This window comes from Platalea leucorodia, assembly GCF_965183815.1.
Source record: "Platalea leucorodia genome assembly, chromosome: 1".
In the NCBI taxonomy this organism is placed as follows: domain Eukaryota; kingdom Metazoa; phylum Chordata; class Aves; order Pelecaniformes; family Threskiornithidae; genus Platalea; species Platalea leucorodia.
Window position 1 is genome coordinate 148491480 of NC_138823.1, and position 19004 is coordinate 148510483.

The 19004-nt window shown below is 41.5% G+C and overlaps 1 protein-coding gene across 1 annotated transcript in view; it reads right to left on the bottom strand.

Moving 5' to 3' along the window:
• DNAJC1 (DnaJ heat shock protein family (Hsp40) member C1) overlaps nucleotides 1-16336 on the bottom strand; it is a gene marked incomplete at its 5' end in the record, with an annotated part of 111396 nt that extends 95060 nt beyond the window's left edge. The window contains one exon of the mRNA XM_082307061.1: nucleotides 16172-16336. Coding sequence (XP_082163187.1) covers nucleotides 16172-16336 — 165 coding nt within the window. The remainder of the gene's footprint in view (nucleotides 1-16171) is intronic.
• Between the last annotated feature and the right edge of the window lie 2668 nt (nucleotides 16337-19004).

The following is a 19004-nucleotide window of genomic DNA, read 5'->3' on the forward strand; positions in this document are numbered from 1 at the left end:
GCTTTGTCAGAAAATGGGGTAGGCTTTCATACTTTATCCAAATAAAATTATCAAGGTCCAACTTAAACAGAAATCAAAGGACAGCATAAGTAAGATGCAACTGAAAGTGTCAGCAAAAGATCAGCAATGATTCTTTTGAAGACTGGCTCCTTTCCTTGGGCTATATTAGCAACTGCAGTACATTTTCCAGATTATTGATGCTTGAAATGAAACACAATTTTAGAACATTTATACCAGGGCACACGCAATGATTTTTGCTAAAATCATCGATTCAATATTTACCTTAAAAATTTAACACAGAAGACCTCGAGCCTGGTAGGCAATCAGCAAGAGTGACGGTAAGAAACTTCCCTGAAGTAACCTGCCATTCCAAGCACACGCTGGCTCCACTAGGTTCTCCTGCTTTCCTTCCTCTCGCCAGCATGTTGGGACTCAGCAAAGTGCTATCACACACTCTATCTCACTTGACTAAGTGATAGATTTTACACTAGTATAATTCATCTAGAGTATTTTTTTCACCTCTTGCAATGATGTTTTTCCTTAACCAAGTCATTACAAGACAGATCCTTGTGAAAGTGAGTCCTGTTTTCAAGGTGCCTACTGCCAGCATATGAATCTGTTACTACTGATGTTCAATAGATCCCAGAGCACAAGCATTGGGCTGAGAGTCAGAACAGCATTTTCGAGATTGAACGATTATGTCAGATACTCTTACCGTACACTAGCACAGAAATTAACAACTTGTATATTAATTTAGTCACACAAAAAAAAAAGTAAGGGGGGCGGGGGGACAACACACAGAGAAATCAGTTAATTTCCACATTTCACAACATGCTGTTTTTCTTTCATATTCTATTATTAGGGTGTCTCAGGAATCAATGTCTTCAGGGACTCCTTCCTCCTTCTTTTGACTGCCACTTCAGGACTCATACCATCTCATCTTTAAATGGCATTAGTTTCATTATACAACTGGACAAAAGGACACATTTTTACCATTAGAGTTTAATCATTATTTTCCAGCTTTGCTAACTTATACCAGATACCATCCCTTTAGGCATTTTTATCTTCATGCTTAAATCCATTAATAGAAATTTTTTGGGAGGTGGCGCTTCTTTTGTGTGTGGATTTTTTTTATCCACCCACTCCCATCCCCCACCTCTCGCCAGTGGGGAGTCCAAAAGGCACCTCTGCTTGAGCAAGGTACCCCTTGAGAGGAACCAAAGTAATCTTACCAAATCGTTCTGTGAATCTGATACTCAGGTGAAGAATGGAAATGACTGCAATGTATGTACTTCTCTAAGGCTTGCAGCCAAACAGCCTGGGACTCCACAAGCAATCCTTGTGCAAGCTGCAGGGGGTGCTGGGTTTTATGCTAATAGCAAGTTCTGCTCTTGGAGCTGGAATGGGAAGTACTCTGTATATTTGTCTTAGCTGGACTGCAAAATACTGAATACCTGATCAAGATACAATTCTATCTTGACTGAGAAATCAATTTCAGAAACCAACCTAGTCCAGTACTGTCTTTCCTGGCCATAGTATCAATCTGATCACGTCTAACCAGCTGTCATGTAAGGCTCTCATATCTCATGACAGCAGACAGGATAACGGTATCCCATTATTATCAGGGTACTGGTTAATTCAATAGCAGTGCCTTCGAGTTAATCTGTTAGAAAAGAGCACAGAAGCTATGGGAATGCATCTTACATATTCCAGAAGTGAAGAAACGCGTGTTTTACAGCCTTTTGCTTTCTTTAGGTCAGAAATTTAAGAAGATACCATGCCCCTGTTAAAGTTCTCTAAATACCAGACAAATTTTCTTTAAAATTTTTTTTTTTGTTAAAAATCTGAATTTTGAAGAAGGCAAACACACAGAAGATAAATGAAATAATACCTTAGAAAGAAAACATGGATATCCATATTCAATGTTAAGCAGTGTTTATATTCACAAATACATTTGCAAGAGAAGTTGAGATTCTGCAATGCAAAATGGCAATCTATACAAGAGCAAATTTTAAATAAAAAGTGTCCCAATTTATTTTCTAGACTTCAAATACTATAAAATGAATGCAAACAAATGTTTTGTACTGAAATCTTTAGAACATCATGGTTTAAAATAGGAAACGTAATACCAGGATTAAAGTTCTCTATTATTAGGGTATGATTTTTACTTCAAGTGCATTTCTCTCTAACTCTATCCCTTTTATAGGGAGAATGTAGTATTATCTAAACATTTTGGATTTAAATACAGTCTACTCAAACTTACAACTTCAGAGACTGATAGAATTAAACATTATGGTTTTACCCAAAAATCAAGATAAAGCTAAGACGTGTGATAAAAATCAGCTGCAACACTAAATGATGTTTAATTGCACCTATACATTGCAATTTGCTGTCGCAATATGACAAATTGGAGCCTACACGGGACAACTCTAGGTCCAACTGTTAAGGTGGCTCAAACTAGGAAATATTCACCACCAACACCTCTCCTATGAAATTGTCCGTCCGAACTCCACACCCAATACGTAGTACCTACAGAACTAGACTTCCCAGAAAATGCAGTCTGATTTAGTCTTTCATTACCCCATACTTTTTTCTAGTTACTCTTTCTTTGGGTTCTCAAACTCGATTTCTCAGTGCATCGCTTCAGCAATGTAGATGTTAGGAAAGAGCCAAGTCTACCCTAAATTCACAACTCTTTACATTAGTCAAAGTGTATGCACAGCATGGAAGCAACGGGTAGGATTAGGTACAGGGTTTAATTACTTTAGAGAGTACCTAGAAGTATGAGTTTATTAAGTCCCTGAACAATAAACAGATCAACTCTATTTAGCAGAAAAAAAAAATTGATTGTACGCTAAAGAACTGTACTAAAGCCTTGAAATTCAATACATTTTATTCAATACAACTTTTAGCTTTAATATGGTCACTTCAAGTTCCTGCATTTCAAACAAGTTCTCTGCTGCAAAATTTATTTTGACAAGTTTCTATCTTTTAAAAACTTCTATAAGTGAGGGTATTTCATAAAACCCTCTCACTTCTTTATCCTAACAATGCTAGCATTCAATAGAAAACATAAAAATTGAAGTTTTCACACAAGATTTATATAAGTGAAACAAAGCAATACCAAAATCTTGCTTCAATCAATAGGAACGAGCAAAGACATTGCTAGTAAGTGGTACCATCAAAATTAGGATAACTAGAGTAAAATAATCTCATTGTTTCCAAAATTATAAACTTATATTACAGTAAGAACCTTGCTGGGGAATTAATAAATCCACAGCATTACTGTAGTATAATGGTACCGTAAGTCAAAAGGAAGGGGGAACACACACCAACTCTGCTTAAGTCGTAACTCAAGCAGTAATACAAACCCAAACCCTCCATTTTACCTTCTGAAAAGAGAACTATTGTCCAAGACTGAGATGTTACAGAGTTAATGCTAGTTACTAAAGCAAAGTGACCAGAAGCAGGTGATACATTCCTGAACTCCATCAGGATATCTCAGTTAAAAGCCTGACCTCCTAAGAAAATGTCCTTAATCATACATGTGTAACTAGGTAGAAGAGGCAAACTGCATAACAGCAGCTATTTGTCCTTCTAATGATCAATAACTACAACAGTAACATGGTGGATTTTGTGCCAGTTCCATTAGAATTCATGGAATGTGTAGCTAAAAAACCACGCTGACCACTCCTAACTTGTTAATAAGGACTTTGTATTTGTCCGAACAAACTACAGTGGCAATTATTTGATTTTCAAAACGCTTTTATTTTTTAAAATGTAATCAAAAGCAGGATGCTAGCTACGGACTGATTGATGACAAAACTATAAGAAGTTTCATTCAGTAATAAAGCTACAGCCATGCAATTCAATAATTTATTTAATGAGTCTTTCCTGTTGGAGATGTTCAAGGTATTCCCACACGAACACATTCTTTGCAGTAGACAGGTCAAGAGAAGCTAATTCAACTTGAAATAAATATACAGACATATTTCTCCAAACAGACAAATTAGATGCTAAAAAATCACCAGGACCATGGCTTTCACCTGAGATTGGTGAATTAAATTTGTATACAAACCTGCAGACCTGCAGATGAGGAAGGTAACCCAGTACTGCAAAAAAGCTGGCAGGCTGCCAACGTGATTCCCATCCACACACACACACACACACACACACACACACAAAAAAGAAGAAAACCGCAGAAGTGATCCTGGGAATTACAGACCAGAAACTTTGTCATCCGTCCTTACTAAAGGCAGTAGGGGCTATAAAAATAAAGTCACTGTAGACATGGATAAAGGTGGTCTGTTGGAAGAGATGTTGCATGTCTTCTGCAAAGAGAAACCCTGCCTCACCAACCCACCAGAGTCCTCGCAGTGCATCAGTAAGGACAGAGAGAGAGGTCCAGCAGACACAGTGCAGTCCAATTTTGAAAAAGCTTTTGACAAGGTTCCACACCAAAGGTTATCAAAGAAACTAACTTGCCACAGAATGGGAGGAAAGAGTCTTACAAGTAGAAAATTAATGAACAGGATACAAAAAGCGAGGTTTAATGGCCAGTTTTCAGGGCAGAGAATAGGCAGCTGAAAGGTCTCCTGCTGGGGGATTGGTGCTGGGACTGGCTTTATTAAGCACTTTCAATGACAACCTGAAGACTAGAGCATGCAGTGAAATCTCACAGTTCATAAGTGACACTATACATTTTGGATAGATACCAGACACTAGTGAGGGAATGCCAAACCAGGTGATTTGGCAAAAAAGTGAGAGAAGATTCAGCGTAGGTAAGACTGTCGCCTTAAACCAAAGCATGCCTACACAGAGCAGAGCTTGGAGCTGGCAATTACAAACCATTAAGCGATCCAAGACACATTGCTGACAGTTCTCCAAACCCAATGTACAGCACCAACTGACTGAAAGGCACCACCAGGAATGCACCTTTTAACATTACTGATGAAAAACTGTGGAGGCTGAGGAGTACAGGGGGCAAGTGGACTGCAAAACATGGCTAGGTTCACCTGCTCCCCTCAGTAACACCATCTATTGCCACTGGCTTTATCATTTTTATTTAAGAAAGAAGTACAAGGGTTATACAGAAGTATATAAATAATGAGAAACCAGGGTGGAAATCAGCCAGAGCACACTGACAGCATCCAGCGCTCCTTGAAGGCATCCAAGGAGCTCATGGATGATGTGGAGGGGTGCCCTACCTGGAGACCAAGATGACTAGGGAACAGAAACAGGCCCTCACAGACACCAGGACCCATTGCTTGAGACACAATACTAGACTAGTATTAAACATTTGCAATCAAGAAAAGGTAAGGGTGCTTAGTATTCTCAATTGCAAATAACATTAAAAAAAAAAAACCACATTATTTCTTAACTAATACGTGTTTATTCAAAAAATAAATCCTCTTCAGAAGCCACACTGCATTACACCACTGAGGAAAAGATTACAATTTTAAACGAAAACAGAAGTAGGTATCTCCAGTGCCCAAAAGAATATCTAATTGCACAGACACAGTGATCAAAAGAATATCTAACTACACAGAGATAGATAGTGATTTTCAATCAACTAATCACAGGGCCCTGGAAACCAGTAAGCTACTGATCTACTTCATCTATTGTCCTTAAATCTGAGTTCACTAACCAGCAGTCTGCACCTCTACCAGAAAATTAAGGTGTCTATAAATCATATCCATTTGTAGGTAAGAAAGGTACGTATAAGTGTGTGAAAGGCGTAAATCATCATGATTGAGGAAATTAGTAAGTCAGTAACTCATTGATAGGTTAGTTTCTATCTGTCCAGCAGAGGACTGGATTTTTTTTTTTTTTTTCCTTCAAAATTAACACAGCTTTCTGGTTAAGCACCTAGTATTACTCAACCAGAAAACGCAAAGATTTACTAAATGGACTACTGTTGCACTCCAGCATGGGAACTCTGTACTATGTAACTGAACATGAATGTAAGTCAGTTATACCTAATTTTTAAATATAGTACATAACTTCTGTACAAAAGAGGTTTGTTCTTTCACCATTTTAAGTTGCAGGAGACAACTGACTGGCAGATACCCTCAATCTGTATTTCAACTGTTGAAATAGAGGCCTGAAAACAGGCCAACATTCAAATTCACTATTTTGTTTTGAATGTTGCTGGATTAGCTTGTAGTGTTGAAAAGCTACTGGCGCAGAAATAGAAAAATATTCAGTAGAACAGAAACTACAACCCACACAGAAACAGACAGAAGAAATACTTTCTATTCAACAGGTAGGTAGACTCAGGTTGGAAAACAAGTTTATTTCAAATTTTTAATCAACTGAAAGAAGTGCTTGAATTGAGTAAGATTTTGTTTCCATTGAATAAGATTTTAAATAATTCCTAATAGGAAATGGGAAGAGGCTTCCGTATAGGATGAAATTTTACAGACTTTTTTTTTCTACTCTAACATTTTAGCAGCCACTGTTAGACACAATATCCATTAAAGCAATTACTAATATGATTGTAAACTGTCACAAAATTAAATGGCATACGGCTCTTCTTCTCTTCCATCACAGCATTTATATCCCATAAAAGAACACTATAGGAATCACTGACTGTGAAATGGTGATTATTAAATATAAAAGCTAGTCTAAATGAGTTTGAAATTTAATAAAACATTGATCAATCAGACTACAGAATCACTTGCAATATTTTCAGGGGTAGGTAAAAACAATTATTGCCCCTTAAAGGAGAAGTTGTTCACCCCAAATCAGTGCAATAGGGCTACTTCACAGCTTTCTCATGTCCTCATCAGCACTGAATGCTTCCTTCAACAAGCAAAAGCACTTTACAGTGTTGGAGACAGCAGCATTTCAGAATCACAGCCCGTGTATAAAAGCAAGACTCCCCTAGTTCTTCACTCTTTCTTTAGCCAGAGAAAGATTGCAGAGTGACTTTATTTCAACAGCTCCTATGCATCTTCTGGTTTTCTCTGCAAGTTTTCCAGATTAATGCTGAGAAGGAAGAATTTCAGATCCAGCAGGGATGAGGGATTGCTTATGAATTTTCTTCTCTTCTCATTCCACCACACCTTTGTTTGACATCAAGAAGAACAGTTTGTAAGGCTTGCAAGCCAGGTCATTTAAGAAATTTGTGCTTAAGCAATCCATCAGATGAGAGCCCAGTAATACACAACCGTGCTTTGAAGTGTTACATTCAAACTGTGTTATTGTTTGCATAACTGTAACACACACCACATGTACAACACATTGCCACATACATAGGATTGTTTACAAATCACTTTTATATAGAGCTAGTAACAACCAAACAAGGCTGATGGACAAACAAACAAGAAGCAAAAGAAACCCAGAAACCCCAAATTTCCTCATAATTGAGGGAAAAACAATAATTTTAGGCTGTGGGTGAAAACAAACAAACAAACAAACAACGCACTACTGTTTAGGAACACAAAATTGAGAGAAGCAAACTTTTAACAGGAGCAGCATATGGCTAAGCAAAAGCACGAACACCAACAAGCAAATCAAAAGCAAAACTGCAGGTTTTCACATGCTGCATGAATTTCGTTAGCCCACCAGGATGCTGTGGAAAACCAAAACATTTCAGATATACATTAATTTCCTCCTTGTATTCATTTTAATATCAGACCTATTCTTGTAGATGAAAAACCCTTTGTTATCATTTATACTGTCATTCTTACTGGCTCAGCTGCGCAACAGCACCACATGCTCTTTGTTACTGGCTCTGCTGAGAACACAAGGAGCACCAACCCAACTAAGGAACATTTTATATGCTGAATTTTCATTTTATTTTTTAAATTTTACCAAGTTAAAATAGCACCATAGATACTTCCAAATATCTCCCTTAAAGGTATAGTTTTCTCTAGATCTGATTGGAAAATCGTGTTAATCTTAATTGTGAAATTACTCTAGATGAAGCATAAAAGGTTTCTCATTCAACAGAATGAAATTAAGGCTGCCTCTAAGATTTTTCTTTACACAACTTTACAGACAAACATGATAACCACAATCCACAGCAGTCAAGTAGTAAAATGCCCACTGGGAAGTCATTTACAAAACTGTATGTTAGATTAATTATGTGGCTGTTTTAGATACCAACACATAAACGAGAACTTCAGCAAAGGAGATGAATTTGAAACAAGCATAAAACATATAGCCTTGTGCGAGCACCAGAGGCCATGAGCACAGGTTACCTACAATTCCTCACCAAGAAACTGGTCACTCCCTTCAATGAACTACAGGTCAAACACAGAACTGCTAGGAAGCAAAATAGTCCATTTTTATTTCTGCAATTTGAAGATCAAGCTATTATGGATACATCCTTAAAGGATTAGTGAAGTGAAGTGGGAAGTATAGAGAGGAAGAGCTGAAACATTATTGCTGCTGCAGACGGGGGGGGGGGGGGGGGGGGGGGGGGGGGGCGCGAATCAAGACTGCTTGTTTTATCCTTTTCACAGCACTTGGCATACCATTAGTTCCTTGGGTTCCCAAACATAGTAGTTTCCTATTGCTATGTGTCCTTCTACACAGCAAGAAAGAAGAAAAATATAATCTGAAAGAAATCAGGAAAGTATTATATGAATGAATTGTCAGGGCGAGTTAACAGTAAATGTCTTTAGAGCTACTTATAATGGTAGATTCTGAAACACTTTTGTGTCTTTAAGAAAGGAGCCAACAATGAAAGCAAAAAAAACCCTGGTTTTCCTTGGACAACCTCCAAGCAGAAATTTAATAGGAAACAATACAGAAAACCCATTTTTATGGAAAATACAAGTTTTATAAGTCTAGATGTCTCAATCATTTTTAAATGCAGCAACTGTGAACAAAGACATCAGGGAACATTATGCATACATAATATGTGTCAGGGCACTTACGGAATGGATTACATTATGTATCAGCAGCTTACCTGGAAGTTCAGCACTGTTAAAAAAAGGCAAAACAAAACCAAAACACACACACACACACACACCCCCCCATATCCTGCACCACCCTCAGTTACAAGTCTGAGCAGTTGTCGTAAGTGCTTCTTTATGGTGACTCTTGTGAGCAATTAAACTATTCTATAGTTCAGGACAACTTTGTTCTATAGGATCCAAGTGAATAATCTCAACAATGACTTGACACAATTTTTATAATTTACATCATCTATGAAAAGCAGAGTTTCCAGAACTGCTGGAAATCTCACTTCCATGTATAACTTGTAACTAACAGACTCAAATAGGAAGTTTAAAACCATGAAGGGATGCAGAATTGTATCTCAATAACATACTGAGAAAAACCACACAATTACTTTTCTAGAACGAACAGCTAAAGCCCCTAGAAACAAATCTAATGCTATTTTTGTTTAAACTAGTGCAATGGAGTCTATTATTGCCTTAACGTTGATAGTATATTCAGGGGCTTTGGAAGGCTTTTTTGGCTGTAACTGCCATAACAGTAGCAAATTCTTAAAGTAAAAAAAAACAACTTTGAAGAACCCGTCCCTCATCCATCACTTAAAAGGAATGTACAGTTTCAGGAATGACTAAGATCCCTCACTGTCCAAGTAAGGGTCGGCTACTACTGTTACCTAGTTGTGTGTTACAGAAGTTAATTATTTTTGACAGTTTGGAGCAAGAAAGTTGAAACATATTTCATCTTTCCACCTGAGAACTCTGATGTTGCGATTGACAGTGCATTAACATCTAATGCCTTCCAAAACTACTAGACCTGCTTAATATATATTTTGAACAAGAAGTAGAAAACAACCTTGAAACAGGCTTAGACCATTAGACATGGTGTGTAATCACCAGCCCAACAACTCTGATTCCTCAAACATGAGTAACCGAGATATCAAGCTGCTACATGGCTCCATGTCATTTCACAGCACAAGACTTTTGAAGGTCACAGTGGATATCCTATTTGTCATGCAAAGGCAAAATAATCTTACAAAACAAAGCAAGAAAAGCCGACAGCTCATAGCTTTGACACAATCATCTGAAAAAGTGATGTCAAAATTGCATGCATGTGAAGCTCTGTCTCACTGGATGAAATACTTCCAAAGCTTGGAAGACTGAAGCCGTGTTACCAACCTAGATTTTCTCCAAAACATTTGCAGATGATGCAGAGTCCACGATTTTAGTAACACTGCACCCACATATATTAACCTTAAAAAGCAGCAGGGAGGAGAACAGACTTAAGTGTTAGAAGAGCAACCAAAATAAGTCTTTGGAGTGTGATCCAGCTTGTAACTGGGAAGAAGAAACAAACTGCTGAGTTTCTGGGCTATCCCTCCTTATTTCCCCTTCCTTGTCCTCCTTATGTGCCCCTTGCCTGCCAGAGAAGACAGAAGGCCTAGACAGGTACAGGTAGGCTGTTCTTGCTAAGGACTTGACTCTCCCTCACGTGCCTCTTCCCACTTGAAGAGACCACTCTGTGTACTCAAAGATCCCAAAAAGCTCTGCAGCAAAAGAAGTTTTATCTAGATTTTTTTTTTTTAAATGGACAGTGACACATTCAAAGCCAGAACTATGGCAGTGCCAGACGATATAACACTGACAGCTTCAAAGACTGTCATTCTTTCTGAAAAACGTTACCAAACCTATGTCCAAGAACTTTATTTATATGAATTCACAACTTTAGAACTGCAGTGATGTACACGCTGCATGTCATCAGTCAATACACTTGCATAAAACAGACTACGCAAAAACCTATTACTGAGAATTTTCTTAAGTCTCCTGTAATGCCTTGTAATACCATAAAAGCCACACAATTTGTCATTGGGCTCATTCCTGGTAAGGTTCTTACAGGGCAATGCCAAGAGGTAAAATTCAGCGTCAGCCATTTATTATAAACTATAGTCTTAAAGGTGCATCTACCTCAATTTTTTAGTGCACATCGGGAGTGCACATGTAAAGCAAACTTCCTTACTGTACCCACTGACTGCATATCATGAAACGGCCCTGGAGTGCGTGAACCCGATTCCTTTTCAATAGAACTGAACTGCAAGATGTAAAACCAGTAGCACAAACAGCACGCTTCAACACAAATGGGCATTTAGTCCATGCAGCCAGCCTGGAATTAGTTCAACAACAACAACAACAACAAAATCTCTGAAATGCAAACAGTATGGACACCAGTTCCTCAGCACCAGACATTGCATTCTACAGACGCAACCCTGTCAGACCCTGCCACTTGCCAAGGTACACACAGCTCCTCTGTTCCAGTGTTCTTGAAAGGAGCCTATTAGCCCAACACATCCAGCTCATCTAGAGGGGCTGTGGCTTCCCGCAGCCAAAGAAATCTGACTCCCTGGTTTTCACATCTTGGACTTTCTTGGAATTGCCAACACACCAGTGTCTCACAGGCTGTAGGACCAAAATCACGTTCTGTACATGCAGTTACGACTTTGTGCTGTAGCATCACCCAGCAAACCCATCATCCAGCAATGACATGGATACAACGCGCTCAGTTCTCGACAGTAAACCCACATGAATGGATTAGAGCCTGGTTCAAAATAAACCTCATGTGCCACAAGGCAGGCATAAGCCAATACTGAAGAAAATACCTCTCTCAACATTTTTCAAGGGTTATATATTTATCCACAGTGTTGGCCAGCAAGACTCACCCAGGTGTTAACTCTCCCTCAGGAACTTGAGCTCCCAGGGCCTCTTCTACTACCTCAAAGGACACCTGGAGAAACTTTCTGTTTACTTTCATACACTGCACAGGGCTAACAGAACTTTCGATACAAACCTGTTCCCTTATCTGCTTACCTGTAGAAGCCAAAGCCTTATTCAGAAATTCCTTGGTCCTACCTGATACGTAACATACTGCTCTGCATAGGCCAATTCTAGCAACACAGCTCACGCATTTTAGCACATCTTCACAAACAAATGATGTTTCCTAGAAATTTCTTGATCAGATCCCTTGTATCCAAGAACCATACCACAGAGTTTCAAAGGACATTCAGAAGCCTGTACTGCCTTCCTTACTGCAAGCCAAAAAGAGTAGAGGAGCATATAAGCCATATAAACAGTTATAATCAAAAGCATATTTTGGCAAGGAGATCCACAGGTTCAACTGATGCCTAGTTGATTCATCCAAAGCGTATCATATTTATGCAGGTATCAGCTATTGAAAGCTGTAAGAGATAATAAAATTAACTTGATCAGTTTGTTTGTCTGCCATACAAGCTTGTAGCTCCCCAGATCTTCCTGGAATTTTTCCAAAAAGTTGACATCACATTTGCATGTTTTCATTCTCAGGTAACAGGGTAATTTTATTACTGAGTCTGCATAGCCTCTGGTTTAATTCTGCTGCTTCATCTGAGTTTTTAGATTAATACTGTTTGGTCCTGATCCCTTTGTCAGTTTGAAACTGGCTATACTGAAGTGATTACTGAAATGATTATTACATCTGATCTGTCAAGAGTTTATGATTCTATTTTCTTCATTCGGACACAACTTCAGTAATCACTTGGGGAACATAGAAACGTAATCTCTTCTCAAGCCAAAGGTTATCTTATCTCCCCATTCTGCTAGGTCAGACTTATCAGGAACAGCAATGTTTTAAATGAGCCATTCAAGTTAATCACATAATCAATTTAAGAACAACTGAAGAAACAGGAAGGTAGAGCAATTCCCAAATTGTTTAGATAGCGACAGTAACAACATAACAATGCAAAACTTCCTATATATGCTATGCTACCATTCAATCTGATGGATTAACAAATTGATAGATTATGTCCTTGTATAAATATCAGATAGTTCTTGATCTAGGTGCTCAGCCCTAGCACTTGGGGATTGGACAAGATGACCTCCAGAGGTCCCTTCCAAACTCAACTATTCTGTGAGCATTTATAGATTTCTCAGCCAACATCTCCTTGAAGTCAGGCTCTAAGGATAGTTATTCTAATAGCCAAGAGTCACAATCTTACTCTTCCTCTGTCATTCTACATTCACAACAAAAATCACTTTCATTAGACCCTCCTCTATCTCAGTCACTCATCTTGGAAAACACAACAGCAGTGTCAAACCTAACACCCTGCCAGTGCTGGATGACAGCTACCTGACAACACCAGGAGCCTTCCACAAGGCTCTCAAAAAGACAAAATGCAAAGCCCTTACTCCTGCGAGCATAGATTAGCAACAAAACAAAACAAGTCATCATTCCTCTCCAATCCCAGGGAAAAATCCATCAGCCAGAGGCTTCATCAAAGCATGCTAAAGAGCTACAGGACTTCCCACAACATCTTCTGCACCTTGTCAGTTGAGGTTAAAATCAACTTCTGACATCGCGTATGAGGTTCAACAAGCAGCCGGTACCACAATTGTCCCATCAAAGCCTAAGCTGCTTTAATGCCTTAAAGAAGCATTGGAGTCATTCTCTATATTTTTTCAAAACACAAGATGACATGTTTAGAAAAAATCTGGCAGCCCTGATATACCACTGTTAACAAACATGGTTGAGCATCCGCATCTCAGACACAGAAGTCACGTCCTGCATATGGGAGAAGTGCTGCCTCCCCCAGGAGTACATGAAGGAAGAAGGGATTATCAGGACACCATACAAGGCAATGAACACCAAGAGGAATACGGAGGGGGGGAGGAGGGGAAAGCAAGCATTGATGAATGAAAGATTATGAAACAGTCCAAAGGCACGGCCACAAAGGCCACTGTCACACACGCTCCGCCCCTCTTGTGCTAAAATGCCAAGAAAAACACCTGAGCACAGGGAATAACACCACTAGCAACAGAACTATAAAAAGTTAATCACAGCATTCTAGTCGAAGGCATCCCAACTAAAACAATAGCGACACACAAAATAACCAGTAAGCTCCATTAAACCACAGTTTTAAAAAATAGCAGAAAACCTGAAGAAATGTGCAAGCATGTAGAGACGTTATGGTAGAAGGCAGCTTTATGTCAAGAAATCCAAGGTAGGATACAGCACACCTGAGATTTGTGCACTTCCCTTGACCCCGTTACAAGACCAGTTACCCTTCTCACAGGGTAACTTAAAACTGACACAGCTACCTAGCGAGTCACTGCACATCAGAATCCTGCTTCAGTATCTTGTTTGAAGCTTCAGGTATAGGTCAGAGCTGGAGAAGCAAGCAGCAGGAACAAAGGATACAGTGTGGAAGAACCTCTAAACCTATACAGCATCTTCCAATGATTACAAATGTCTGCTGAAGCTCAACTTCAACATTGTATACCCTATTACCGTACTCACAGGTATATTCTGCTGCACGTGCAAAGCATCTAATACTATTTACACTTCAACTCTTGGCTATAATGACATTATGAGTGACTAGCATATACTTATAACTAACAAAACTTCCTTTCATTTGTGTTGCACTTCCACCAACTTTTTCCCTTCTCACATACTACAAGTCATTCAAGTTCTCCACTAAGATTAGGAGTAGAACTGTGAACTAGCAGAATATTCGCTTGCTAAAAGTAACATTGTATTTTGCTAAACTTATTGTGCAAGGTACAGATTCAGCCCTAGAAAAAAGGACTGTGGAAGATACTAACAGAGAGTTGCATACCAGATCTGAACATCACTAATTGAAACAAACAAAACTTTGTATCCCTACATTATCTAACACTAAAATTGCCATTGAGGAATTAAAACCTAGATTTTTAGGCTCATGAAAGTGAAACTTGGGTAGCCATGTTTGCTGTGTTGTATATATGATGGTATTCCATAGTATTTAATACCAGATGCTTAAGAAGGAGTAAAAGAAAGAAAGATGAAACTGACTCAGAATCCCCCAACTATCGTTAACAATCACAGCCTGTAGTTTCCAAAGCAGGACCCTTACATATTGCAGACACCTTCCCTCTCTTTGTAGACATAGGTCTAATGAAATGGACCTGAAAATATAGCTATTATTCTCAAAAACTCCAAGAACTACATCAGAATAAACGTTAAGGTTGTCAGGGGAGCCCATTTGAATAGTGGGATCACTCACCAGAATGTGGAGGTGCTAGGAGACAAACAAAGAACAACATGCCTTTTTGGGACTCTGGGTGAAGTAACAGATTATAGAGAGTTGCATATTTAATTATTGAGGAGAGGAATACTGACTGGAAGGAAGCGACAAAAATAAGATTGCTAAAATGAATGAAGAGAGATCAAGCGAGATTACACACACAGAGCAGAGCATCTAGAGATGAGGAAGGACATCAAGTGGGAGCCAGGACAAGTGATGCAAGTTGAAGGTGCCCACTGGCAGCGAAGCCAGCAACCACATCTAAAACATGCCGAACAAACATGGGATAAAAGCATTCGGAACATGAGTTCCTGTCTTGACTACACGTGCATGAAAATTAACCGAAGGTGCATAATAAATGCTTTAAGATAATCTTAAGCGTTGCCTAGCAAACAGAGGTGAAAACTATGAACAATAACCAAGATACATGGAAAGTAAACAAATACAACAATCTACAAGCCATTACCATGGCAAAGGGTCACAGTCTACCACATGGCACGCGTGAGAGAAAACAAGAGCCGCAACACAAGGCGATGCACAATCTTAGGAAGATAAGGAACCAGTAGCTATATAGAATGAGGGAAAGATGAGAAACAGCCATGCCCAGGAAACGTATGGGAAGTGGGAGAAGCCCACGAGCTACTTTTGCCTAGGTGTAGATGCATTTGGAGAAAAAGAGAGATATTCAGAAGAGCAACAGGCAGTAGGAACACACAGAGGTACTGCGGGAGAGGGAGGGTTGATTTATGGTGGGGCCAGAAGGACAAAAAATAGAACAGTACTTGAAGGAGCGTGGAGCCCCTGCAGAGGCAGGGAAGAGGCTGGGGAAGGGACAGGAGCATTGCCCGCAGCCTGGGGAGCTGGGGCACGGGGAGGGCCCGGACTGCAGCGGCAGAGCGGGACAGCCGCAGGCCTGCGAGGGCAGGAGGCGGCTGACAGCGCCAGGCGAGAAGGCAAGGGGCCGGCGGCGTGCCCGGAGCCCGTGTGCCGCGGGGAGCAGCCGGGCGGCGGCAGCGCGGGGGGGGGGCGGGGGGACGCCAGCCAGCCATGTTCGGCGGGGGCAGGGACGGCGGTGACAGGCGAGGCCCGGGCCCGCGGGAAGGGACCGGGGCCGGGGGCGGCGGGGGCGGCGCGCCTCGGGGCCCGCGCCGGGCGGGCGGCCCGGCCCTCGCTCACCTGCTGCACCCCCAGGAAGTCGTAGAAGTTCCGCGGCACCTCCTCCACCAGGTCGAAGAGCTCCAGGTCGCCGCTGTCCCAGGCGCGGGCGCGGGGCGCCGCCAGCGCCAGCAGCGCCAGGAGCGGCAGCAGCCGGAGGCGCGGCGCGGGCCGCGGGCGGCCCATGACCCCCGCCCCGGCGGCGGCGGCAGCGAGGACGTGGCCGGGGAGGCACCGCTGAGGCCGCGCACGCCCCGGCGGCGGCTCCGCACTGAGGGGAAGGCGACAGGCCCGGCCCCGCCGGCGGCCAGGCCCACGGAGGGGGGAGCGCGCTCTGCGCCGGGCCAATCGCCGCCTCCGCAGGCTGTGACGTCGGGTACCCCGGCAACGGCCGGCGCTCGCGCAGTCGAGGGGCCGGGGGGGGGGGGAAGGGAAGGGAAGGGAAGGGCGCGGGGGTGCCCGCGGCGGCTGGCGGGGCGCGCGGGGCCCCGGCGCGAGCCCTCCCCGCGCGGCCGGCGGGGTTCGCGCGCCCGCCCCGCCCCCCGCCGCCTGCCGGCCGTCCCCCCCCGCCCCCCGCCCGGCGCCGCGCAGCGCCCTCGCCCCTCCGCGGGCCGCCGGCCCCCCGGGTCGTTCCCCACGCCCCCGCCCCAGCAGCCTGGCCCCCGCCGCGGAGCGCGGGCCACCCCCGGCGCGGGCTGGGGGCCCGGTGAGGCGTTGGGGCCAGGCTCGCCGTCCCGCGGCTGCTCCTGTGCGGGGCCGGGGCCGGGGCCGGGGCCGGGGCCGGGGCCCGGTACCCCCAGTACCAGATTTGTCCTGGTACTCGATTTAGTAACTCCTTAAGGATGGGTCTGATGATGGCAGCCTGTTCTGCCCTGCAATCACTCCAGCATAGTGTCAAGGTCGACTGGATCTTTAAGCTGTTCTCCCTGGAGTTCTCATTCTTTCCTTGCATAGATTAATGCTAAGCGTGAATGCTACATGAGAAATTAGGCGGAGACTTAATGGCTTAACAATACAAATTATCAACATTAAGTCACTTTTCTCTGGTACCGTCAGAGTCCTTGGAACACCCCATCGGTTCCATCTCTCCTGAAGCTAGGCCTGGTTAGCAACTCACTATGGGAGTCTTCTCTTTAAGAAAAGACAGTTCACTCATCCCAAAAATACCCATCAACTGAATCAAGTTCAGAATATAGTTTTTCCAACTTAAAAAAAGTCCCAAATGCCAGTCTTATATGCACCTGAATTTACCTAAGAGGAGCTAGGCACCATTTACAAAACCTCTGTACAGTAGCGCACTGCCTTGGATGCTCTATGGGAATAGCAAGACGTGGCTTTAAAATACATGCTGCTTAATTCAGAATAAGGACTTGAGCCAACATAACCATTATCAATTTTCCAACTCATAGAGTAGTCTTAGGTATTCCCTTCTATTGAAACTGCTCCCTTTTGTACAAACTATTTAAATATTAATTAGATTGATATTTAAACCCATGTTTCCATATCCCATATGCACACCCACTGGGCTGTCAGGATCACGATTCTGCCTCTGGCTCTGTTTTCTGAAAGGACACCTAAACCCGTTTGCCAGGAAATGATAATTTAACCAACAGCGTCTGATGGAGACTCTCTTTAATTCACCCTTCTCAAAAAGGAGCGCTTGACTGTTCATTCTGATCATCTTAAAAAATGCTTCCCCCACTTGATCACCAAGCCAAAAAAAATAATCCTTTTCTAGAGAATGACAAAGTAAAGAGAAAGTCATGGGCTGGTTAATTTATCAGCTGCTTTGTTTTTCTGGAGTAACTGGACCTGGTATAGATCAGTTTCTTCCCTCTTCGTAATTGTCTTAATCTGTTCTGTTTTGCACACCCGTAGTCATAGCATAAATTCCCTTTGTTGCCTGGTATATCTGCATTCTCCTTACTTTCAAGCCTCAAGCTTTACTGCACAAAAATACCAGCTTTGGATTCAAAAAGTTACCTACTCATAAGGTTGTAGAACAAAGTTTAAAGATGCAAAGTACCCTCAGAAACCAGGAGCAAATGAAGAGTTCAATAAGGTAGAATTATTTTTAAACCAGGTTAAAAATTTTTTTAAATGTGGGATCAACAATACTCCATTCCCCTTAATAGATGCTTTCCAAACTCTCCTTCCCGTCTGGCTCATTCTGTATTTTCCATATCTACTTCATCTTGCCTCGTTAGCTTCTGAGCCTCCTTAGTTGAGTTGATCTAGTGGAATGATCAGCCTCGAAGAGAAGCATTTGTTATTTTGATCTTATTTTTCATCATTCAGACTTTGTTATGAAGAATGACCCCTTTCAAAATCCACTGAATTAACAGTTTCTTGCTGAAACTGTTAAAACAACCTTAAAAAACGTGATAAACGCAGGCGATCTATTCAGTTCTGCTGAGACTAGGAAAAACTCTCCTAACACTGGCCACCAATTGCAGGTAGCTTGTGGCTTCAATTCTTTTGAGAACAACAGCCTATGATAGCTATTTTGAAAGAAATATCTTGAAATTCTTCAGATAAATTATGGTTTCTTTCAGTCAGGAGGAATGTGAATTTAAGAAGAAGAATCGGAGAAAAAAAAGCACTGATGATAATGGGATTATGATTATTTAAAATACATATTTAAGAGAGATCTTACATTTAAGTCAGCATACTTAAATTATTCCAGTCGGTTTTAACAATGTGGGAAATTTGAATACTCATTTTTGTTTTGTTCCTTAAACCATTAGGAGAGAAGGCCTGATACTGCATGTAACATTTCTTAAAAGGATTTTTTTAAATTCTAGACTATGAGATTAGTTTAAATGTTTCCATTTAATCATTCCATTTAATCCAT